This window comes from Scyliorhinus canicula, chromosome 1 (genome assembly GCF_902713615.1).
Source record: "Scyliorhinus canicula chromosome 1, sScyCan1.1, whole genome shotgun sequence".
In the NCBI taxonomy this organism is placed as follows: Eukaryota; Metazoa; Chordata; class Chondrichthyes; order Carcharhiniformes; family Scyliorhinidae; genus Scyliorhinus; species Scyliorhinus canicula.
In genome coordinates, this window is record NC_052146.1 from 63,647,899 (window position 1) to 63,674,447 (window position 26,549).

The window sequence follows — 26,549 nt, forward strand, 5'->3', positions numbered from 1 at the left end:
TTCTCATAATATTTCTCAGTATATTAGGCCTTATACTTGAGTCTTTGGGGCATACAATCAAGATTTGCCCCGGGCATCACCAGACCTCTGCACGCCACTGCGAGGCTGGGCAAGCGGTTGCAGTAGGGAAGCATTTTGCAGACAGTGATGAATATTCCATTAGATTCAAGACTGTTAGGGCGACGGTGCCACAGTGGTTAGCACTGCTGCCTCACGCCGCTGAGGACCCGGGTTCAATACCGGCCCCAGGTCACTGCCCGTGTGGAGTTTGCCTATTCTCTCATTCACCCCCACAACCTGAAAAGATTTGCAGGGTAGGTGAATTGGTCACGCTAAATTGCCCCTTAATTGGAAAAATAATTGGGTGCTCACTGTTTTTTTTTTAAAGATTCAAGATTGTTATGAATACTGTTCGTCGATGCTGGAGGGTTTGAATGTTAGTGGAAGGGGGAGCAATCGAGCGCGCTGCTTTGACCTGGATAATGTTGAGCTTCTTGAGTGTTGTTGAAGCTGCACTCATCCAGGCAAGTGGAGCGTATTCCATTACACTCTTGACTTTTGCCTTGTCGATGGTGGACAGGTTTTGGGGGGTCAGGAGGTGAGTTATTCGCCGTAGGATTCCTAGCCATTGACCTGCCCTGGTAGTCACAGTATTAATATGGCTGTCCAGTTCAGTTTCTGATCAATGCTAACCCTCCAGGATTCACAGGATTTGTTGATTGAAACATGTTGGCCCTGTACACTCCCTATTTCCTTGTGAATGCATCCCTCTGTTCTGTCACAGATTTACCTAAAAGTGTCTGCTCTCAGCCCACTCCTGCCTAATCATATCTGATCTTATTAAAATCATCTGTCCCCCAGTTTAGAACTTGGGCCCACCATCTACAAGCTGCATTGCAGCAACTCGCCACGGTTCCTTAGAAAGCACCTTGCAAGCCCAAGACTACTACCATCTAGAAGGTCACTCACGACCCCAACTTGGAAATGTCTCGCTGTTCCTACATCCTGGAACCTCTTCCCTAACAGGGCCATCGTTTTAGTCTAGGGGTGGAAGATTTAAAACAGAAATGAAAGGGAATTAGGTCATGAATCTATAGAATTCTCTACCCCAGTGTGGTGCATGCTGGAACACTAAAATTTAAAGAGATGGATAGGTTTTTAAATTAGTAGACAGGTTACAGGGAGCAAGCAAGAAGGTGGAGGTGAGGCCAAGATGAGATTAGCCATCATCGTATTGGATGACTTTAATGTTTTCAGGTGGATTCCATAAAGGCATTCACCAACAAAGTATATTTAAACCAGACCAGAAATTGAAGCCTGAACTTCAGATTTTAAAATGTTCATCTTCACTGGGAAATACAATTCTCTCAATCAGTTGCTAAGTAATAAAAATACACGTTTTTTTGAAGTGGAATAGGCCAGGAAGCACAAACAGCACTCCCTTCTCAGGATTAATATAACCTACATCTCACTCACCATAAACACTCAAATCCTCTCTTTTCAGAAACCATTAATTTTCTCCTAAATCCAATTATATGGTCCACTTCGCAACACAAATTTTACCCCAAAGCAGCCATGCCGCCTTTTTACCCCAGCAAGGCAGTCATTACATCCTTGGAATTTTGGTGCTAAGGACCCTAAATATATAAAATGCACTCTTCATTCACCAATAGGGATCAACACAAGCTTTGATCTTCAAATTAATCATGCAAGGAAAAAAATTATACTGTTACCTAGGCAACGCTTAAAATTGCAAATAGCCTAAGCAACAAAATGGCAGGATCCGTAACCGACTAGTAACTGCTGAGCAGAGACCACTAGTCCATTAATATAACAGAAACTATCAAATTTGCTGTTTTACATGCCAGTATACAAATTTTATGTAAGCTTTATACTGCGAGGCGGGAACACATCCCTGTTTTAAATCGCAATTTTCAGCATCTAAAACATCCAGTCAGAAATATACAGGAATTAGATTCAGTGCAAAATCTCCCAACTATTTCAGAACATCATCCCTCAGCTCCAACCCAGAGTTACCTTATTTCACTTGAGACATATCCCTGTAATATACAGCAAGTGCCTCATCTGCATTTTGCCCTAGTTTTATTTAGTGTCAAATTTTGAGCAGTTTTCTATTCTGAGCCTTTGCCCACTTGAAGGCAGAAAAGAGACACCAGATTAATTCCAGGCTTGAAACATCTTCGTTTTAGGCTCTGCACTTTAAAAAAAGCGTCAATTTAAGAGATAATTTCACCACAGTTTATAAGATAATTAAGTAATAGATTCTATTTGTGTAGATATGATCTACATTTATTTTAACTAGATAGGAGATGTTCCTAGAAAAATAATGAATTTGTGGAAGCGGATGCCGGCTTGTACAATGAACACGGATTTTCAGAATTCCTTCAAGCAAGAGTTGAGCCTATTGCTGGTTGACATGGAGCTCATCTCATACAAGGAGATAGGCACTGCATAACATTAATCAGGGCCATAACGCTCTCATGGAGTAGTTTTGATCACCCAGGGGACCAGAGAGAGGAATTTTCCAGATTTCCCTTCCTCTAACTTGCCCTCATTTTTAATCTGGGTTCTCACCACTTCAAGGTGATCACATGTCTTTCACGGGGGGGGGGGGGGGGGGGGGGCAGGTATTGTGATGCACAAGTAATCACTGTTGTATTTGATAGGCTGACTGGACTATTTATTTACCACTGTTTTGTAGTCTATGCTTACATTTTTTTAAAAAGTAGCCACTTGGACAAGGCACTGAAGAACAACACTTTAAAAAAAAACACACTTCCTGGTTACTCATGTTACTGAAACTGCTGATAAGATAAACTTCGGTTTGTAACCAAATTAATTAATTCCATCATCAGAAGAAACATGTTGTGCATAAATTCTAGGCACTGATAACAGAGCAAGTAATTTCCCACGCTCAGCCAAATATTCAAATTCTGGAAGTGGACAAAGATCAGAGCAGGCACCCTGTTTCACTGTAAAAGAACATTTCTTGTTATCCAACAACTGGGCGAAGCCACGCTAAGCTACTCCTCAAATGCTTGGTGTATATAACCAAGCAACTCTACCCCACAAATAATACTTTAAGATAACGAGTTTAGTTTGTAAAAGTCTGAAGAGCTTAATAGTTTAGGATCATTGCTAAGTAAGCACTTAAGTCATTTCAGCTGCAAATGTAATACTAACTGAAGTAGCAGATCATGCACAATGTCTAGTTTTTAAATTAAAGGATTCAATTTAAACAAATCTTTCAAGTTATAGTTCGAGGCACACCAGTTTGTTGCATTCAAATACCTTTCTTTTCAGTGGAGAGAAGGAACAAATGGAAAAGTTAGAATCTTTCAATAATTATGTTTCATATTACTGTGAAAGCATTTAAGATTTATTCAACAGATTGACTGTTAAAACAAGCAAACAGCTCTGCAGGTAATTGCTGTTTATGCCAAAAAGACAAAAGAAAATAGATGTACTTCTGGAAACTACTTGCACGCAAAGCACACTCCCACCTCATTCAGGCTGTGATGGTTCTGAACAACGCCAATTAATTACTTCTGTTTACAGGTTACCTAACCCAGTTTTCATGGCAGCACATAGTCAAACAAGATATATTAGACTCCCCTGGCCCCGAGATAGAATACAAGGGAGGTCAAACCCTGGGCATGGTGGAAATTAGATCCCTACTTCTTGAAACTTGTTTTTAAATAAATGGTATGCCATTGAGAAAACATGACACACAAAACCAGTGGCGTGCAGAGGGGGGGGGCCGACGGTGCGTTGGCCCCGGGCAGCCATTGGATGGGGGCATTCAATCAGATTAACAAAAAACAAATAAACTTATTCCTGCCAGTTATGAATAGGAAGGTGCCCGTTCCAGGCAGATGTGGGACCTCAAACAAACAGCGTTTGTAAATCAATGTGTTTTTCTCTGTGTGCAGACACACGTTAAACCCTAACCTTTGCTCAGTGTGTGCACGTTGGACGCTTGCAGTGTTGAGTGGCACGACCTCACCCCGTATGCACGCTCACTCGCTCCGCACGCTCTCCCGGCGCGCCGCCATTGGACCCCCGAGCTCCTCGCGCCTGGCCAGCCCATGGTGCCGTCACTTCCGTCTGTCAGCCACTCTTTTCCCCCCCCCCCCCAACGAAACCTGACACTTATGTGTGTGTGTGTGTTTTTGGATGGAGTGTCGGTAAACAGCTCGAGGCGGTCGCAAGCGCCGTCTTGGGAAGTGCCCGGAGCATTCAGAGAGCAACCGCCGAGCGAAGGCGAGGGGTTGGCCCGCTCGCGCGAGCGCTGTTGATGGGGAGGGCAGGTAACTTCGGACTACTTCAGCTACTCGAGTGGGATGGGGAGGGCAGGTCAGCTGGCCCCAGGCGCGCACGGGCGCGGTTGTTGACGATGTAAACTGAACGCAAAAGTAGTGTGTGGACGGCAGCAGGTGACGGTGGCAGCCCGTTTTAACGAGCCGTGTGGTTTTCTTTTCCGTTCCCTCCTGCGGTGGGCAGCTGAGTTTGCCAGCCCCCCCCCCCCCTCCCCCCATTATGTTGGGCGATAGCCGAGATTTTGTTGCAGCAAACTTTAGAGCAAATTTTCCTTGCATTGCCCATGTTTTCAAAATTTCAGCCAGTTTCTGATCAGTAGCAGTATTATTTTCGATGGCTTGGCCCCCTGAGTTGTCGGAGGAGTGAAACACAAATTCTGAAAAGACTAGAATGACAACTTGGTCAATAAAAATCTGTTTTGAATTTAATGATTTCCAGTAGTAAAATTGAAATATTACCAAAATATGGCAATGAAATACTGGATTAAAAGTACAATTAAATCTCTTCCAAAAACAAAAATAAGACTAAAAAGACAAAAAGCTTCAATTTCTATGATTAATGCAATATTGATTGTATGTATTGGGCATTATCAATAAATTATTAGCCATTCCTCTGAAAGGAAAACCTAGGAAAAGAGCATTTTTACTATTAATTTGGTAAAATGTAATGGCAGGTGTGTTGATTTTTAAAAATATAGGAGGCAGTTTCTGATGCTAATTTTATTTGATGAGATCTGATAAAGAAAGATGTGCATTTAGTGTCTTCCATGATCACAGGGTGTTCCAAGGACTTTAAGTCAATGAGGTGCTGTAATAGAACATAAAATATACAGGACAGAAGGAGGCCATTTGGCCCATCGAGTCTGCGCCGACCCACTTAAAAAGTGAAGTAGTTCAGGTGTTTTGTGACAGGAGGTATCATTTGGGGAAAAGAACTTAATAAATTTGATTGATTTATATTAAAATCGAATAAAGCGTTTATTTCATGTTTCATCTGTGTTTATATATTCAAAATGTTTTCCTTTCTCATAATATTTCTCAGTATATTAGGCCTTATACTTGAGTCTTTGGGGCATACAATCAAGATTTGCCCCGGGCATCACCAGACCTCTGCACGCCACTGCACAAAACACAGCTCAATTCTCTACAAATTACTTATTTCCCATGCAGCCGCTGTGCAGCAATTCTCACAATCCAAAATTCAAAAAGGCAACCCGTGATCTAATCTTTCATTTAGCCAAACAGCAGACCTTTAGGGAAATCGAGATTAATCTCAGAAACTTCACATAATATTTCAAGTGATCAATCTTTGGGCAGCACGGAAGCATGGTGGTTAGCATAAATGCTTCACAGCTCCAGGGTCCCAGGTTCGGTTCCCGGCTGGGTCACTGTCTGTGCGGAGTCTGCACGTCCTCCCCGTGTGTGCGTGGGTTTCCTCCGGGTGCTCCGGTTTCCTCCCACAGTCCAAAGATGTGCGGGTTAGGTGGATTGGCCATGCTAAATTGCCCGCAGTGTCCTAAAAAGTAAGGTTGGGGGTTGGGGGGGGGGGGGGGGGGGGGGGGGGGGGGGGGAGAGAGATAGGGTGGATACATGGGTTTGAGTAGGGTGATCATTGCTCGGCACAACATTGAGGGCCAAAGGGCCTGTTCTGTGCTGTACTGTTCTATGTTCTATACTCCAGTAAAGCCTTTCTGTGCCAGTATATCAATCAGTTAGTTCTCAAATGCTCCCAACCAATACAAAAGCCCCTCCACAAAAATATAGTGGACAGAATATGTTGTACTAATATTGAACGTTAATCTGCTAATTTCACAACAGTAAATATTTGTTAGAAATGTTGGTCAAAGAGGGCAGCACGGTGGAGCAGTGGGTTAGCCCTGCTGCCTCACGGCGCCGAGGTCCCAGGTTCGATCCTGGCTCTGGGTCACTGTCCGTGTGGAGTTTGCACATTCTCCCCGTGTTTGCGTGGGTTTCGCCCCCACAATCCAAAGATGTGCAAGGTAGGTGGATTGAAAACGCTAAATTGTCCCTTAATTGGAAAAAATAAATTGGATACTCTAAATTTATATTTAAAAAAAGAAATGTTGGTCAAAAAATAATTTAAAACATATGGACAGAATGTTGGGTGTGCTAAAAACATTTTTGTCAGGGATCCAACCCAAATCAATGCATTCCTGGTCCCATTTATTTTTTTAAATTAGTTCATGGGATGTGGGTGTTGCTGGCTAAGCCAACATTTGTTGCTCATTCTCGAGGAAGGGTCAACCAAATTGCTGTGGATCTGGAGTCACATGTAGGCCAGACCATGACAGATTTCCTTCCCGAAAGAACATTAGTGAACAGGATGTTATTTTTTTTAAAATGATAATCGACACTGGTTTCATGGTCATGGACTTTTAGTTCCAGATTTTTATTGAATTCAAATTCCACCATCTACCCTGGTGGGATTCATACCCGTCCCCAGAGCATCACCCTGGGTTCTGGATTATTAGTCCAGCGAAAATACCGTGAAACAGGTTTGAGAAAGTCACTGCCCACAATACAAAACTTACACCAACTCAGCAATGATTGACAATCACTCTTATTCAGAGGTGTCAAAAGGATGACAAAAGAAAGTGGCAAATTTATGCTGCTGCACTTTTGAAGCAGAATAAAATTAGTTCTATACTCTGTATCAAACGGTGCTACATTCAATCTGTGACAAATTAATGCTGACGGTGGGTAATCAAAGTGTAAAATGTTTTACGTTCCTCAATACTAACATGTTTCATAATGAGACAGAAAAAAGACTAAAGACACTAAATTAAAAGGGGACTAGTGAATTCTGTTACAATTTTAGCCACTAATATGTTAGTATCTGGCTTTGGGTCAAAATCCTGGAACTCCCTCCCTTCACAGCAGCTGGTTACCTATATCACATCTATTTCCCATGGACCGCTGCAGTTCAAGACGGCAGCTCACCACCACCTCCGTGTGCTCCGGTTTCCTCCCACAAGTCCCGAAAAACATGCTGTTACATAATTTGGACATTCTGAATTCACCCTGTGTACCTGAACAGGCGTCGGAATGTAGCGACTGGGGGATTTATTTTCACAGTAACTTCATTGCAGTGTTAATATAAGCCTGCTTGTGACAATAAAGATTATTATTATTATTATTACATTCCTTCCCAAGGGCAATTAGAGATGGCCAATAATTGCTGGCCTAGCCAGCAACGCCCACATCCGGTGAACACATTTTTAAAAACTCAACGAGACTCTAGTACATCTACTGTGACGTTGCTCGTGAGTTGAATGATTGGATTTCATGACACATCACATGCAATAAGTTATCAGGATCAGAGGTTCATTCTGTCAACTTGTCATTTGGTCACTTCAAGCAAAATGCTTCACAGCCAATTAATTATTTTAAAAATATAAATCAGATTTTGATTACGAAATAAATCTGCCATGTTGACTTAGTTGAGTGTCAGCTTAGCTCAGTGACAGCTTTGTCACAGGGAGCTTAAGTCTGATTACCAGTGAGAAGCAGTGTAAAAGGAAATGGCATAAGGAAGATACTGCAAATCCAATGGGACCTTGCTTTGCAAAATTGGCTGCCTGTGTGTCACAACATAACTGATCAGAAACCAACTGAATCCTATAAAAACACATAGCACAGAACTATCTAAGTCTAGGAGCTGATTTACAGTCATTTTCTAGTGCTGGCATTAATTTACTTGATTTACTGAATACAATTTCAAAGTCTACAAGTTCTGAATGTTGACCTTTTTGTCTAGTATTACAGCTCCACATGGCTGTACTTTAATGTTTAAATCATGGCCTCAGTTTTCTGGACTACTGGCTATTATAAATGCCATCAGACACCATAGGTGAACGAGTGGCAAATTTAATTTGCTTGTTAACGACCATCCAAAACAGCTTGAATACTATTAGTCATAACCAAAGGCGGTTCTCCTGCTCAGTTTTCCTTGATTTTAAAAATGCCTGCCAAGTGAACAGGATGCCTTCCCAAAAAAGGAGAGAAATTGAACTCCTTCTAATGCATGCAGGTAGCATACAACAAGGTAATTAAAGAGGCCCATAAAAGTATTGTAACTAAGGGCAGCATGGCTTCGCAGTGGGTTAGCCCTGCTGCCTCATGCGCCGAGGTCCCAGGTTCGATTCCGGCTCTGGGCCACTGTCCGTGGGGAGTTTGCACATTCTCCCGTGTTTGCGTGGATTTCGCCCCCACAACCCAAAGATGTGCAGGCTAGGTGGATTGGCCATGCTAAATTGCCCCTTAATTGGAAAAAATGAATTGGGTACTCTAAATTTAAAAAAAATAATGTAACTTAAGTGGAATTCAACAAATTTAAGACTACAATTCAAAAGTTGTCCAAAAATAATATGCCCATGCTGTACTGGTTCACAAAACACTTGGAATCCTGAACTGCAGGGAATTTTGTGCATTCGGTGACATTAAGCAGGAAGCAACCAAGTAAACTGCACCAAGGAAACACAAACATAAACACGGTTGTTACCGGATTAGGAAAGGAGAAATTACATGCATCTATCTGGGAAGTTAGTTAGACTGAAAAACTGTCTTTCAGGTGATGAGCTGGAGTCTAGCTGCTAGACTAAAAGCAAACCACATATTCATATATTGGGATATTCAAAACAAGAAAGCTGACTTGGATTTTACTATATCATTAACAGAATAAGTATCTCAGAAATATGCTTTGGCACTGGAAATTCCCCATTCTAGAGATATCAGTAAAAAGATGCATCGTCAAAATCAAATGTCATTATTGCTAACTGCAAACATAACGCCTTAAGAGAACCAGTTTCAATGTCAAGATTTAATAGCATTATTGAGAAAACAGATAGCCTCCAGATGTTAGTGAGCCAATCTATAAGGGGTTGTCAATTCAGTAAGCATAAAAGAGTTTCTGCTCATGAGCAAATTATCTTTCAACTCATTTATAATCTAGTAAATTTAGAAATAGATTTACCATCTGTCTTAGATTAGTTCAAAAGCTTATTTTTCAATACTCACCACTTGAATATTTTATTGTACTATATTGTTCTGTATTGTCTATTTTATACCCTACATTGATATAGTCAAAACAATGTTCAACCACTCCAACTTAGCAATAAAAAAAGATTTTACCCGTCATTCAATACCAGTAGAAAAATGTCAATGTTTCTACATGCACTGTTCAACCATTCTTTGGTTTAATTTTAAACGTTGCTCTGCCCATATCTGCTTCCATCAAATGTTGTCATTTCTCATTCTTCATACCAAAACATACTAGCAATCACCCCAAATATGTTATATAATTTTTTTGTATCACCCTGAACTTTCAGTTATACATTCAGTGGTGGTTATGTTTGCAGAACATCACAGAAAGGACACAATACTAAGCTTAAACTTATTCCAGCCACTTTTTCTGTTTTTTCTACTGCTCACAGTCTTTGTTCCAATTGCCCTATATTGTAATATCATTGGATCTTGTTATGGCATTTCCCTTTAACTGTCCTCTTCCCATTAAGTTTCATTTGCGCAATTTTATTGCTCCTGCCAAAAGTGTCGGCCATGTTCCCATTTCAATACAAACAACACACTTCCATTTGTGTCGGTCTAAAATTTCAGGCCTAAACCTCTGCACACCAAGTATATAAAATATAGACCGAAATGTTAGGCGAAACCTTATTAGATTAGGTTGAAAAACTCTCTTGCTTTCTAAACCGTGCTAATTTGGAAGGGTGAGAATTATACTCCTGTAAAATCAGTGTAACATATATCACGTTTTGGAGTTGAAAGCACTTAAATACATTTCCAATGCAAACAATCAAAAGATAGGGTAACATTTAAAAATAATTAAACCAAAGACCAGATTAAGTATGATGTCCAGTACAATAATCAAAATCTGAAAAATATCTCCAGTTTGACAGTTAAACGAAATCTCTGCTCGTGTCCAAAATGGTTTCAGCATATAATTGTCTGCAGCAGAATTTTTCCCGTCTGTCTGATTCCAATGCTGCAGAATTCATTCAACCAATTGTGACCAATTGCACTCCCACATACTGCTAATTTTGGTCTTGATTCAATAGATGAGTGTTAATTTCGCCATGATTACACTATCTGTAATTATAACACATGTGCTGCAGTACATCTGAAAACGTGCTACTTTACGTGGCATTCCAATTCCCTGTGACATTTAATAAATGTTCCTAAATCAACACTACAGTACCATGCTGACACACATTCACACCAAATTACAATCCATAAATGCTCAGTGACGCATGGAGGGTGCTACTTCAATTAGCCACCAAATGTTAAGCTAAAGTTGCTGGACACTGTCAAAGAAAATCAAGCCAAGCAAGTAACTAAACTTTATTTTCTGAAATCATAAGAAGTCCATCAGAGGTTTCACGTAACCACCATGTTCATCTACAATGGACACAAATAACTGAAAGATTATTGTATATGAAGCATGATACTGTCCACAAAATAACTACTTCTGTAAAAGCTGGTCACATTAATATCTCATATAGATAGTATTAGGAATGAATTTAAAAACTGCATATCTCTGACACTCAGCATTTCGGCACAACGGCTCCTATCATTACTAGGCTTGCTGTTTATATTGCTTTTAAGCGAGTGCAAACTAAGAGTTCTTTCCTCTCATCAGCAAATTCCCAGCCAGTCAGTACAAACTCGCCCTCAGCTGTCACTGGTTTAACAGATAAATAATCTTCCGATAAGCACCTCAGCACAGCACAAGAAAGATTCTAACCATAGGATTAAAAACAGCAAATCAATTTATCCAGCAACTCATGAAGACAATTCAGCACCAGGACAGCAGCAAGCAGATTTTACCCAATACCAACAATAATAGTAACCCCAGACTTCGTGCATGCTTCTCTTTTATTTAAATTCGGTTTCCCCCACTCAAGCTGCTGGCTTATTGTATTTCCCCATTGTGTCATCCAAGTCGACCTTCATGATCTGGTCAGCAACATACTGCTTCATAGGAGCCAAAACTGACTTCAACCTCATTCAAATTCAAGTCGACCTTCATGATCTGGTCAGCAACATACTGCTTCATAGGAGCCAAAACTGACTTCAACCTCATTCAAATGCAAGCATTTACTTTCCAGGCATCATCAGCAGGTTTTCTTTCCTCACTAGCCAAGGCGGACACTCCTGTTCGTTCCAGCTGCAATCAGCAAACTTAACACAGACTAACTATTGAACCGTGGGACCTTCCTAACCTGAATATTGCTCTGCATCACACCAGGAAGTGCATTTAGCCATTGGGTTTGTGCATAAAAAGGCTGCAACATTCCGGTGACAAGGCAGTTAGCACTGCTGCCTCACAGCACCAGGGACCGGATTTAATTCCAGCCTCGGGTCACGGGTGGAGTTTGTACATTCTCCTCGAGTCTGCATGGATTTCCTCCAGGTACTCCGCTTTCCTTCCGCAGTCCAAAGATGAATAGATTAGGCAAATTGGCCATACTAAATTGTGTGTCCAAAAGGATAGGTGGGATTACTGGGTTACGGGGATAGGGTGGGGACATGACCCAAGGTAGGGTGCTCTTTGGGAGGGCTGCTGCTCACTCGATGGACCAAATGGCCACGTCCTGCACTGTAGGTATTCTATGATTATGCAATTTCAGTGCTGACTCAATGGTTAAATAATAACATAAGCAGAAAATACCCCAATTGTGCACTCGGGTATGTAGAAAATACTGAAATATTGATTTATCTTTAACTGCCATTGCCCGAGTTGGTCTTAAAAATAACTAGAAATGGGCAAAAGGATTGTCGGTTCTTTCCAAACATGCATATAAATATCAGCAATACAGGTAAACACATCTTTGTTTTTTTAAATAAATTTAGATTACCCAATTCTTTTTGTTCCAATTAAGGGACAATTTAGCATGTCCATTTCACCTACCCTACATATCATTGGGTTGTGTGTGTGTGTTTGGGGGGGGGGGGGGGGTGGAAAGAGTGAGACCCACGCAGACACGGAGAACGTGCAAACTCCACACGGATAGCGAGGTAAACACATCTTTCAAAATTGGCAGGCTTTGCACTCGCTGCATTTATACAACAGGTAACATGTATGATTACTGCTGCAAGATCATTTTTCCCCCCAAGTTTATCTCTCTACTGATGCAAATTTCAACAGCACCACATGTGTCGGTTTTGGACTGAATACTTGGCACTCCACCAAATGAACAATATAACTGGCATGGTCTGCAGATTATATATTTTTTTTTTTAAAACTTCTCCCAGTTAAGTAACTAAGAACTTCACACCCTCTTCCAGGAGGCATGTGTCATTGAGAAATAGCATAAAGTGCAGCTGTCAATGCAACATAAGATAGTCCACTCTCATTTTGCACATGCTGTTTGCTTTTCTACTTGCTCAAATGTTCATTTATCACAGCACCAGCCTTAACTATAAACAGCAGGGCTTTTGGAAATGCCTACCATCTTTGGAATATTAATCAATGAGACAGGGATGTTGTCAAAGAACTTGAGGGTTGTAAATATTATGCCATTGTTCATACAAGGGTGCAAGAAAAATTCCAGAATCTAATCAATCTTCGTGGTGGGGAAGCTTTTAGAAATAACAATCCAAGCCAAATTAACAGTCACTTCGACAGGCATGAATTAATTAAGGAAAGGCTGCATGGATTTGATAAAGGTAAAATGTGTTTAATCAACTTTTTGATGAGATAATAGGGTTGATAAGAGCACCACACAATAGGCCTGCCAGCAGACATTAATTGAATAAAAGGGACATTGAATATAAAGATGGTTGGGTGACAGGGAGCAGTAGCATTTAACTTTGTTTTAAAGACTGGCAGAAGGTGAGGTTTCCTGGATTGATTGTTAATAGCTGTACTTGGGCCCAATTTCTCAAAATCGGAAGATGACACAAAACTTGGAAGTATTGTGAACTGTGAGGTGGATAGTGATAGACTTCAAGACAGACAGACTAGTAGCAGACACAAAAGGTTACAATTCTAAAAGTAGTGCAGGATCAGAGTTATATGTGCACAAATCATGGAAGATGGTAGGGCAGGCTGAGAAAGCGGGTAAAAAGAGATACACGATCCTGGATTTTAGAAATTCAGTCATTGGAGAACAAAAGCATCCTTATAATAAAGCTTTACAAAGGAGTGGTTCACCCTCAAATGGAGTTTTGTGGCCAATTCTGGATACACCACATTTAAAATTTGATAGAAGAGGATATGTGGTGGTCAGTTAGCTAGATGACCAGAATGTGGTGCAAATGTCATCAATGTTGGAGGATCAATCTGGCTGTGGTAAATCATGAACACCTTCCTCCTTGCCTTGTCCCATGCTTAATGTGGAGTACTGTCCCTCAAGTTTTACAACCACTTGACTCTGAGATGCCTTTGGTAGAGGATGGTTTCAAGGATGAGGGATTCCAGTTACATGGCTAGATTGGATAGGGCAGACCTGGAGGTTTCAAAGAGAGTGAGATAGCGGGGGTGGGGGCAGGCATGGATAACCTCAGCTGTTATGAGATGAACCCAAGCTGTTGGCATCGCTCTGGATAATCAACCAGCCGTCCAGCCAACTGAGTTAATTGACCCCCAATGAGCTTTACTATTATGACAAAACTGTCCCCTGATAAAATCTTACATGCCCTGTCTTTTCAACCATGCCCCTCTCCTGAGGAGTGGTGATCCTCAGGTTAAATCACCACCAGTCAGCTCTCTCTCAAAAGGGGAGAACAAACAGCCCACAGTCCTTGGGGAATATGACGACTTTCATTTCATTTCAAAGCTTATTGGGAGTAGTGTTTCTCATTCATCAAAATTAATATAAAAAGTTATAAATTATTTAAACATATGATAAAGATGAAGGGAGACTTGGGAAATCCAAAGAGTAGGTTGTGGTATCAGAACACTATAGTAATGTGAGTAAAGACAAACATAATGGGACAGGTCAGGGGACAGAGTTTAACAAAAAATGCACATCAACAGATAAAGTCCAGGGTACTCCACAGAGACAGTGATGCGGGGCCGGGATCAAACCCAGGTCCTCAGCACCACAGGCAGCAGTGTTAACCACTGCACCATCGTGCCACCCAAAAATTGTACATGTTGATGTTCTAGAGGTTTCTTCGGTGTGCTCCTACGAGGAATGCAAAAAGTTCAAATACAGGCGGAGCAAGCAATTAGGAAAGTAAATAGCATGTTGGCCTTAATTGCGAGGATATTGGAGTTACAGAGATAAAGTATTGCTAAAGTTGTACAGGTTCTTTGAGACACCATATCTGGAGTACTGCATGCAGTTTGGTCTCCATATTTTAAAAAATATATACTTGCATTGGACGCAGTAAAGCAAAGGTTCACTAAATGGGTGGCCAATGGCGAGAGACTGAGCAAACTAGGTCTATTTTCTCTGGAGTTTACAAGAGATGGTGAGCCTGTGGAATTCGCTGCCACAAAGCAGTGGAGGGCAAAACTATATGTTTTCAAGAAGGAGTTAGATATAGCTCTCGAGGCTAAAGGAATCAAAGGATATGGAGGGGAAAGCAGGAACAGTTACTAGGTTGAATAATCAGCCATGATCATAACAAATGGCAGAGCAGGCTCGAAGGGCTGAATGACCTACTCCTGCTCCTAATTTGTATCTTTTTATGAGAGGCAATCTCATTGAAACGTACAAGGTTCTGAAGGAACACTAGAGTAGATACGGAGAGATTCTTTCCACTGTCCGGGTATCTAAAACGTGGGGGCACAGTCTCAAGATAAAGATCCAACCTTTAGGAGTCAGAGGAGGGAAGATTCCTTCACTGAAAGGATTGCAAATCTTTGGAATACTCTGTCTTGAGTGTGGATGCTCCATAATTGAGTATATTTGTGGCTGGGATAGACAGATCTTTGGTCTGACAGGGAATCAAGGGATCTGGGGCACAGATGGGAAAGTGGAGTTGAAGCCAAGATCAGTCATGATCATACTGAATGTTTGAGCAGAGTCAAAATGCCAAATGATCGGGCAGCACGGTGGTCTAGTGGTTAGCACAACCGCCTCACGGCGCTGAGGTCCCAGGTTCGATCCCGGCTCTGGGTCACTGTCCGTGTGGAGTTTGCACGTTCTCCCCGTGTCTGCGTGGGTTTCGCCCCCACAACCCAAAAATGTGCAGAATAGGTGGATTGGCCACGCTAAATTGCCCCTTAATTGGAAAAAATAATTGGGTAATCTAAATTTATAAAAAAAAAAATGCCAAATGATCTACTCCTATTTCTTGTGTTATTGGTGAAGCTCCTTAGCAAAGAGAAGGTTCAAAGGGGATTTGATCAAGGTGCTCAAAGTAAGAACGTAATAAATAATGATGGGTCTGAGAGTTTGGCTCGAGATAGAATCAGAGCTTGATGGGAAATGGAATGTCAAGGTTTTGTGTACAATGTGTATGTGACTTCTGAGATGAATCTTTTCTGTGTTTGCACTCGGCTTGGTACGGTCATTATCGCAATCCTGGCTGCAACAGTTTGCAATAACAAGATGCATCTGGGGGAATGGGTTCCTCCTTCTAAGATAAAAATGTTGCAGTATGTAACTATTGAATTAACTACGTGATTGTTGAGACAAAGGGGTAAATGCATGGAGGAGGGGTTTTGTACCAGTATATAATTAACTGTAACTAAAAGAAATTGCCTTTTCACTTGCTGTAACTTTAAGAGTTACTCTGGTGCAGCCCCGCGGTAAATAAAAGAATCATTGAAGTCATTTGGTGTTTGACTGATATTTGCATCCAGACTGAAGTTTAGGAACTTTCAGGTCTTGACAGAGTAGATGGAAAGAAACTTTTCAGGGCAGAAGGGTTGAGAATAAGAGGGCACTGATTATGAATGGCTAAAGAACCAACACAGCAACATGAGGAAAAAGGTTTTATATGCACTACCGACAGTGGTGGAAAAAGAGTCAATTGTGGCTTTCAAAAAGGGGGTGCCGTGGCACAGTAGTATTGTTACTTGACTAGTAATCTAGAGACCCAGATTAATGCTCTGGGGTCCTGTGTTTGAATCCTACCATGGTAGATGGTGAAACGTGAATTTATTTTTTTAAAATCTGGAATTATAAGTATAACAATGCCCATGAAACCATGGCCGACTGTCGGAAAATCCTATCTGGTTCACTAATGTCCTTCAGGGAAGGAATCTGCCATCCTTACCCACAGCCCCGCAAGGCTGCGTACTTAGCCCCCTACTCTACTCCCTGTACACACACAACTGCGTGGCAAAATTTGGTTCCAACTCCATCTACAAGTTTGCTGACGATACGACCATAGTGGGCCAGATCTCAAATAACGACAAGTCAGAATACAGGCGGAGATGGAGAACCTAGTGGAGTGGTGTAGCAACAACAATCTCTCCCTCAAAACCAGCTAAACTAAAGAGCTGGTCATTGACTTCAGGAAGCAAAGTACTGTACACACCCCTGTCAGCATCAACGGGGCCGAGGTGGAGATGGTTAGCAGTTTCAAATTCCTCGGGGTGCACATCTCCAAAAATCTGTCCTGGTCCACCCACGTCGACGCTACCACCAAGAAAGCACAACAGCGCCTTTACTTCCTCAGGAAACTAAGGAAATTCAGCATGTCCACATTAACCCTTACCAACTTTTACAGATGCACCATAGAAAGCATCCTATCGGGCTGCATCACAGCCTGGTATGGCAACTGCTCAGCCCAGGACCGCAAGAAACTTCAGAGTGTCATGAAAACCGCCCAGTCCATCACACGAACCTGCCTCCCATCCATTGACTCCTTCTACATCTCCCGCTGCCAGGTGAAAGCGGGCAGCATTATCAAAGATCCCTCCCACCCGGCTTACTCACTCTTCCAACTTCTTCTATCAGGCAGGAGATAGAAGTCCGAGAACACGCACGAACAGACTCAAAAACAGCTTCTTCCCCACTGTCACCAGACTCCTAAATGATCCTCTTATGGACTGACCGCATTAACACTACACCTTGTATGCTTCATCCAATGCCAGTGCTTATGTAGTTACATTGTATATCTTGTGTTGCCCTGTTATGTATTTTCTTTTATTCCCTTTTCTTCTTATGTACTTAATGATCTGTTGAGCTGCTCGCAGAAAAATACTTTTCACTGTACCTCGGTACACGTGACAACAAACAAATCCAATCCAGTCTAGCCTACATGTGGCTCTAGACCCACAAAGCGATGTGGTTGATTCTTAACTGCCCCCTCTGAAATGGCCCAGCAAACCACTGAGTTCAAGGACAATTAGGCATGGGCATCAAAGGCTGGCCCAGCCAGCAAAACCCTCATCCCAAGGAAGAATACGAAAAAAGGAAACTGAATAAAAGCACCTGAAAAAATTGCAATATATTGGTAAAGGAGTGGGACAAGCTACGTTTCCCTTGAAGTGTCAGCATAGACAAAAGGGGTAGAATGCCACACTCTGTATTTTGATTCAATGGGACGATCTAGGATTCAATTGGTACCCTTCCAAATTTAGGTTCTGTCTGAGAGTGAGGGAGACTATGCAACAATATTTTCAGACTCTTTCAATCTTGAAATTAGCAAACAACCTCCCAACAGTAGCATTATACAGATTGTTAATGTTAAATTAATGGTCATAATACAGTAGTGCAAATAGGAAAATTAGTTCAAGACACATTGAAGGTTACTTTGAAGAGTTCCAAAGGGCTAATATTAACTTCCTGTGTTAGTATGAATATCCACACACAAATGGAGATCAGGTTTTAAATGATCCTATCCCTCAGTTATCAAACATTTAAAGAGCTCCGTTTCTTGCACACCAACCGAAGCATCTACTAATGTTTACTGTACACAACTGAATTTCCAGTTTAAAGCATCCCCAGTTTGTCATGTAGCCTAATTTTTCGAGATTTAATTTTTTTAAATAGAAAGGGATGGGTGGGACGGGAGACGATTCATTCAAAGCAAGATACCTCCCGGGACCTGTTTCAATACTAACTGCCCCCGTCGTCACGGGGAATTATTATTTTTCAACTGACTGGCTTAATTTCTTCAATAGGTTGCAATAAGCTAATTCGAACAAGTAATTAACAAAATATCAAGATCATCTTAAATGCAGTAAAGGGATGGGAGAAAAGTCAATGCGACCGGATTCGAACCCACTTCCCCTTCCATCCCGGCTCTTGAGGGGCACGCCTAGACTGACCAGAAGGTTAAACAAGATTGCCGATATCTCCACCCTCACTATCTGCCCCTCTCCAATGACCGGGGTTGGGGAGGGAACGGGAAGAGAGAGACAGCCGCTTACATTCGGTAGCTGTCTGCAGGCACAGCACGCTGAGCGGGTTGATGCAGTCCTGCTGCAGCAACTCCGCCTCGGTGATGGGGGTCAGGCCCTCGGGCTCCGGGTTCCTCCTGCTCTTCATCCTGTTGAGCACGCTGCCACCCTCCTTCTTCAGCTCGGTCCCGTCCGTCCTGTTATCCGAATCACTCATTCTCAGCGGCGACCCAGACCCGATGGCCGAGGAGGAGGGGTTTAAGTGATAACAAACTTTTTTTTGAAAAGAAAAACTCGCAAAAGGAGCCGCTGCCTCGGACTTTCGCCCTCCCTGCCTGCCTGGCCGCCAGCCACCCTCGGCCGCTCGCCACTGCGGACCAGCCAGCCTCCGGTCACCGCGGCGGAGTTCAAAATGGCGGGCGGGCGGCCGGTCGGTGGGACTCGGTATCTATGGAGCTGGGCGGGGGAGGGGTCAGCCCGGGGTCACCGCCAGCCAATCAGCTGCCGCCCCGGGTTCAGCGCCAGGCAACGGCACAGGGAACCTGCAGGCACATCACAGCAAACAAAACCTCTGCCTGCGTCCCGCTGCTGCCTCGGAGGCCCAGCTCACTCCTTCCTGCAATAACCATTTCAGGCAGCTCCTCTTCCGCTCACAATGCCGGATCCAAAGAGCGGATCGATGTTAGAGAATCCTACAGTACTGCCCTTTCTGCTTGCCCCCCCCCCGTCCGTGTCCGCATTCAAATACACACAGCACCTCCTGGTAACGTGGAAGGAATTTGTATTCATGTCTGCGGTTAGAAGAGGGAGTCATTTATGCCCTCTCTGTTTCTCTTTGATGAAAAGTCACAGGCCTGAAACATCAACTGTTTCCCTCTTTCGCCACAGATGCTGCCTGATTTGCTGGGTGTTTCTGAATGTTCTGCTTTCATTTGCCTCCTCGCTTGATGTCCTCCCGAGGCAAATAGTTTTGCCACATTAGGTAGATCCCTCAGCGTGCACCTATAAGGTATTGCTCCATTCTGTGGCTTGGCTGATGGCAAGCTCGCCTCTTGAGTCACAAGAGCGTGGGTTCAAGTCTCACTCCCAGGACGTGAGCCCACACAAATCAAGTCTGATCTTCCAGTGCCACCGGAGGAGTTGCGGTCTTTTTTGGATGAGATGTTAAACCGAAGACCCATCTACCCTCTGGTGGACGGAAAAGATCCCACCACATTTGCAAAAAAGGGTGGGTATCTTGGCCAACATTTATGTCTAAATCAGCATCACAAGAAAATAATTGCCACTTTCCCACATTATGATGACACTTAAAAAATATTTTGCTTGTAAAATACTCTGGGAACGCCTGTTGTGAAATGCACTTTACAATTGCAAGTCTTTATTTTTAATTTAGTTCCTTCACTTCCATCCAACTTACCCTCCTGACTTCCAACTTGGAAATTTCACATCTGATTTAAAACCAGAGACAGCCCAGCAAGTAAGCGCGGAGAGCAGAGATTTGAAATCAGCAGCAATAACCACAGGAATATAGAAATTCCGAGATGAAAAACAGCCAAGGTCCAACTAGTTTATCTTCTACTATCCTGGTAGTCACATAATACTAAGTCATGGAGTTAGTAACTAATCATAGCAATCATTCAACTACAACACCCCAGAAGTGAGATGAGGGAAATCCCAGTGATGCAGTTTTGGGAACCATTGCTCCCAAGTCATCCTTTTCTTCCCATGCATGCTCTATCTATGACAGGTCATTGGACATGATAAATTGCCCTTAGTGTCCAAAATGCTATGATTAACCTAGGATAAAAGTTCGGCACAACGTGGGCCGAAGAGCCTGTTCTGTGCTGTATTTCTCTCTCTCTCTATACAGTTCCTAATCCCTAAGTACACTATGGCTGAAAGTTCTTAGACAGTGACCTTTGCTCATTGCACCTCTGCGGTGGCTGCCCCAAGCTTTAGTGCGTCCCTCAACACATAGTCCTGGGCTTTGTAATGTACCAGTCTACAACACTCGGTTGGGGACAACTCTTTGCGCTGGAAGACCAACAAGTTTCTGGCAGTCCAAAGAGTGTCTTTCACAGAGGATCCAGAAGTACAGGTTCATAGCTCCTTGAAAGTGGAGTCACAGGTGGACAGGGTTGTGAAGAAGGCATTTGGCATGCTTGGTTTCATTGGTCAGAACATTGAATACAGGAATTGGGACATTTTGCTGAAGTTGTACAAGACATTAGTAAGGCCACACTTGGAATACTGTGTACAGTTATGGTCACCCTATTAGAGAAAGGATAGCATTAAACTAGAAAGACTGCAGAAGAGATTTACTGGGATGCTATCAGGACTTGATGGTTTGAGTTATAAGGAGAGGCTGGAGCGTAGGAGGCTTCGGGGTGATCTTATAAAGGTCCATAAAATAATGAGGGGCATAGATAAAGTAGATAGTCAACATATTTTCCCAAAGGTAGGGGAGTCGAAAACTAGGGGGCATAGGTTTAAGGTAAGGGGAGAGATACAAAAGGATCCAAAGGGGCAATTTATTCCACACAGAGGGTGGTGAGTGTCTGGAACGCGCTGCCAGAGGCAGTAGTAGAGGTGGGTACAATTTTGTCTTTTAAAAAGCATTTAGACAGTTATATGAGAAAGCTGGGTATAAAGGGTTATGGGCCAAATTTGGCAAACGGGACTAGCTTCATGGTAACAACTGGGTGGCATGGACAAGTTGGGCCGAAGGGCCTGTTTTCATGCTGTAAACCTCCATGATTATGTGGCTAGTCAGGTTCAGTTTCTGATCAATGGTAACCCCCAGGATGTTGATTGCATCAAAAGCCCCTAGCCTTCCAAAAGGTGGCACTTTTCAAATCTCGCCGACCTCGCTCTCATACTGAGGAATTAAAGTGCGGTCTGGACATCCAGAATTACAGCTGTAGTTTTTACTCATTGCCAGTATAAAAGCTCAGGACACCCAAGAAGGTGAATCCAATTGGTAGTTTATTTTCAGCCCAAAGAAAAGACCACAATGCAGCATAGGGCATATAGGTCCCAACCGGGACTACCGATCACGCCGGTCACAATCCAGGCCAGCTTTTAAGAGGTGATTCCATGAGCCCCAGTTGATGGGCCTCCGCCCATTAGTGGGGGAGCTTGTATTCCACAAGCCCTACAAAAAAGATCAATCGAGCCATTCCTGTGGGTCTCGTGAAGATTATGACAGACTCATTGAAAGAAAATGAGTTGTGTGACAGAGAGCCCTGTCACAAAAACATTTCACCGACGCACACACTCTTGCAAACGTAAAATATAAACATCTTGTATAGTTACACAAATGTTCCAACATAGATTATTGGGTACTGACGTTGTAAAAGGTGACCTGTACCATTGTATCCATTTTGTTTGCTTCCCTTCTTTTTCTCTCTCAATTCTTTCAGTTGAAGGACAAAAGAAGATCAGATGTCTGTGTACCACTGAGTGCTGTTGTTGGTGAACTATGGTTTCTGCATTCCTCTGCTAGGACCCAAAGTGGGGGGAAAGGATACGCACATAGAAAGTTGTTAAAATGCCTGTGTGGAAGTGAAACCTGAAACTGAGGTTTTGCAATGGCTTTGAATTTACAACGGTGGTGGTGGTGGGGGGGGGGGGGGGGGGGGGGGGGGGGATATTGTTATTAATTAATTATGTTGTGCTATGCTGCTTCGGTTAACACAGGCTGCTACATAACTAAAGGATGCTCCTGACTCTGAAATGAGTTCAACGTGTTTATTGAACTATTAACACAGTTCTCAAATGAGTTTGACTCTGCTAATCTAACTGTAGTAACTCAGTCTAACTGTACCAGCTTGCTCTAAGCTACGTGCTGAGGTGTGATGCTGCTGATCAACCCTGTCTAACTCTCTAGATGTCTGTGGAAAGAGGCAGGGTGTGAGTGCCTCATCCCTTTTATACTGTTTATGTCATGCCCCTTTGTGGTGATGCCACCTCTGAGTGTCCTGACTGCCCATTGGTTGTGTCCTATTCTGAGTGTTTATTGGTTGCATGTTTACATATCATGACATCTCCCCATTTCTTTTTGTTTTTAGATATATAAATATGTGAATGTGTCTGTCTAATGTGACTGACTGAGGAATACAGAACAGAACAAACAAAACAAATGCTCATAAGTCCAGTCTCTGAGGCTTGCGTCTGATGCTCGTCGACTGCCGGAGAGGTGGTGGAGGGGATGACGGTGTCTTGACAGGTGAGTGGGAGGCACAACTGGTGGCCTCGTGGTTCAAGGTGTCTGGAGGTGGCAATTCGACATGTGGAAATGGAGGGGAAAGTGGTTGTGGGCAAGCAGCTTTTCACAGTGCCCTTTGATTCCTTCGTACAATGGAGCCATCAGCCAAACGTATGACATAGGATCTGGGTGCGGCCTGTCGAACAACGACAGCCGGAGCAGACCACCTACCATCCGGCATCTTGATCCTGACCGTGTTTGCCGGGGATAGCACATCCTGATCGGTGGCATATGCGTCATAGCCCTGCTTCTGGCTGTTGCGAAGCTGCTGCATCTTCTGCAGCACCGGGAGGTGATCAAGGTTGCACAGGTGTATGGCTGGAAACGTTGACTGCAGGTCCCTGTTCATCAAGAGTTGAGCTGGCAACATGCCAGTGGACAAGGGAGTCGCCCGGTACGCAAGTAGTGCAAGGTGTATGTCGGAAGTGGAGTCCGAGGCCTTGCGGATGAGTTGCTTCACGATGTGCACCCCTTTTTCGACTTTGCCATTGGACTACGGATAGTGCAGACTGGAGGTGACATGCCTGAAATTGTAGCTCTTGACAAATGTGGACCATTCTCGACTGTGGAAGCACGGGCCATTGTCACTGATGACTGTGTTTGGGATGCTATGCCATGAGAATGTCTCTTTACGAGGAGCTGGGTGAGGAGATTGAGGAGGGAACGTGGGCGGATGCCCTGGAGAGAGTGAATTACTCCTCTTCCTGTGCGAGGCTTAGCCTCATACAGTTCAAGGTGCTGCATAGGGCCCACATGACTGGGACGAGGATGAGTAGGTTTTTCGGGGGCGAAGACAGGTGTGCTAGGTGCTCGGGGAGCCCAGCGAACCATGCCCATATGGTTTTGGCGTGCCCAGCGCTGGGGGAGTTTTGGAAGGGGGTAGCAAGGACGGTGGCGAGGGTGGTGGGATCCAAGGTCAAGCCAGGCTGGGGACTCGCAATTTTTGGGGTTGCAGTGGAGCCGGGAGTGCAGGAGGCGAAAGAGGCCAGTGTTCTGGCCTTTGCGTCCCTAGTAGCCCGGCGGAGGATCTTGCTCCAGTGGAAGGATGCGAGGCCCCCAAGCGTGGAGGCCTGGATCAATGATATGGCGGGGTTCATCAAATTGGAGAAGGTGAAATTTGCCCTGAGGGGATCAGTACAGGGGTTCTTTAGGCGGTGGCAGCCTTTCCTGGACTTCCTGGCGGACGGTAGGGAAATAGGCTGGCAGCAGCAGCAACCGGGGGGGGGGGGGGGGGGGGGGGGGGGTGTTGGTTCGGGGGGAGGGAGATCTGTGTACATGGGTTTGTGGGATGTGGCGGGTGTCATCTCTTTCCCTTTTGTTGTTTGGGTGGTTTTTTTTTGTTTTTTCTTTTGTTTTTTCTTTTGTTTGCAGTTGCTTTTGAAGTTGGGTGGGTGTTGTTCTTGGGTTTTTACCGCGGTTGTTCTGTTAATATTGTTGTGAAGTTTATATTTTGTAAAAATCTTAATAAAAATTATTTTAAAAAAAAAAGAGAATGTCTCTTTACATGCTTTGATGAAGGTCCGGAGGTGAGGTCTGGCAGCTTCAGCACCTCAGGATAGTTCAAAAAGTAATCGATGATTAAGATATAGTCGCGACTGGGGCAGCACGGTGGCACAGTGGTTAGCATTGCTGCCTACGGCGCTGAGGACCCGGGTTTCAATCCCGGCCCTGGGTCACTGTCCGTGTGGAGTTTGCACATTCTCCCCGTGTCTGTGTGGGTTTCACCCCCACAACCCAAAGATGTGCAGGATAGGTAGATTGGCCATTCTAAATTGCTTCTTAATTGGAAAAAATAATTGGGTACTCTAAATTTATTTTTTAAAAAGATATAGTCGTGACCTTTCGCGTGGAATAGGTCAAGCCAACCTTGGACCACAGAGAGGTCTCTAAGTCATGTGGTTGGAGCGTCTCCTTGCTCTGCGCTGGTTGGAACCTCTGACAGGTTTCGCAGTTCAGGACCATGTCCGTGATGTCCTGGTTGATGCCGGGCCAGAAGACAGCTTGCCGGGCCCTGCGTCTGCACTTTCCTACGCCCAGGTGTCCCTCATTAATCTGCCACAGCGCCATGCTCTGGAGACGTAGCGGGATGACTTTCCTGTCCAGCTTGAGCAGGATGCCGTCAATCAGCGTCAGGTCATCCTTGACGTTGTAGAATTGAGGGCATTGCCCTTTCTGCCAGCCATTGCTGAGGTTGTGGATGACTCGCTGCAACAGGGGATCTTTGGCCGTCTCTTCTCGGATGAGAAAAATCTTCTCATCTGTTGCCGGTATGGTGAATGTGTACCTTACTGTTATCCCTGTGGGCCCCATCTGTGAGCCACTATGCGGCTCTGCCCACAGGGGGAGATGAGGAGCATGTACAGGGCTCCGCCCTAGGCTCCGCCCCTTTTAGGGAGTATCAGTGCTGTGGTCCTGCGAGACCGCCCTCAGTATCGTGCAGTCGCAGGCAGGCTCAGTTGTAAGCCGATTAAAGCCACAGTTTACTCCAACTCGTGTCTTTGAGTGAATTGATGGTCGCATCAGGCGGGAGAGTGCTTGCACACAGTTGTACCTGCAATTCAATGTACTGGATGATCTCCAGTGGTTCACTGGGTGAGTTGATAGAGCGGGGCAATGCATCGAAGATGATGAGCTCCTTGCCAGATGTGTACACCAAATGGAAATCATACCTCCGGAGTTTGAGCAGAATTCTCTGCAAACGAGGCATCCTGTCGTTCAGGTCCTTTTCAAATTATATCTTTGAATATATAGTAATTCAATGTGCTTTATGTTATTTGTGGCTTTGTGTATTGATGTTCTAACAATCTAGATCAGTGTTTTTCAAACTTTTTTTCTCGATACCCACTTTTACCAACCAGTCGACCTTCGGGACTGATGCCAGCCGACCTTCACGACGCATGCTGGCTGGCCTTTGCGAACAATGCGGTTAACCTTTGCGGCACATTATTATTGCTTACGTTTAATGTGACAGATGAGAATGCTTGGTCGTCACAATCTCACTTGCTTTGTTATTCAATGTGACATTTCTGCAAAGGGCTTCAGCTGATGATTTAAGTTCTTGCTGCACCCTTTGAAAAAAAGTCAAGAGGTTTGTCCTCGAACTCGTCATGTTTAGTTTTCAAATTCCTTTGAAGTTTTTAGGGGTTTAAACTTTCATTTGCCAGTACCTCCCTACATATAACACACATGGGCTTTGCATTCTGATTTGCATTGAGACAATTCAAGCCATTCCTCAAGAAATCATCTTTAGACTGCTTTGCTACTGATTTCAGTTTCTTCTTAATTGGTTCTTCACCAGAGGCCCTGGAGCTCTGTATACAGCTCATACCAGCACTGCTTTGTCCTGCCATTGACGCTCCTGAGCGGCTGTCTCCAGCAGATTCAGTCATGAGATCCTGTGAATCTGGCCCTCTCTTCCTTGTGACAACATAATCCATCTTCAGTTCTTCACACAGTCCTGTTGCTTGCTTGCTGGCAGCTACAAAATGGAGGAATTTCTCCTCCGTGATTTTGTGCCCAAAGCAGGGATGTAGAGGGCGCATGACATCAGTGTATGTGCCGGATGTATGACCTTCTCTCTGCCACCGCTTCTGGTGGAAAGACTCCATCGTTTGTATTTAAAGGCCGATCACGGCTGGTATTCTCAACTGAAAAG

General features: G+C 43.7%; 1 protein-coding gene across 2 annotated transcripts in view; it reads right to left on the reverse strand.

Moving 5' to 3' along the window:
* The window catches only part of unc119.1 (unc-119 homolog 1), a 43,219-nt gene extending 24,121 nt beyond the window's left edge, over window positions 1-19,098 (reverse strand). The window contains exon 1 of one of the 2 annotated variants that reach the window (XM_038791638.1): window positions 18,658-19,098. In XM_038791638.1, coding sequence (XP_038647566.1) covers window positions 18,658-18,844 — 187 coding nt within the window. In that variant the 5' untranslated portion in view covers window positions 18,845-19,098. The remainder of the gene's footprint in view (window positions 1-18,657) is intronic. The other variant, XM_038791628.1, reaches the window with a different exon arrangement.
* Between the last annotated feature and the right edge of the window lie 7,451 nt (window positions 19,099-26,549).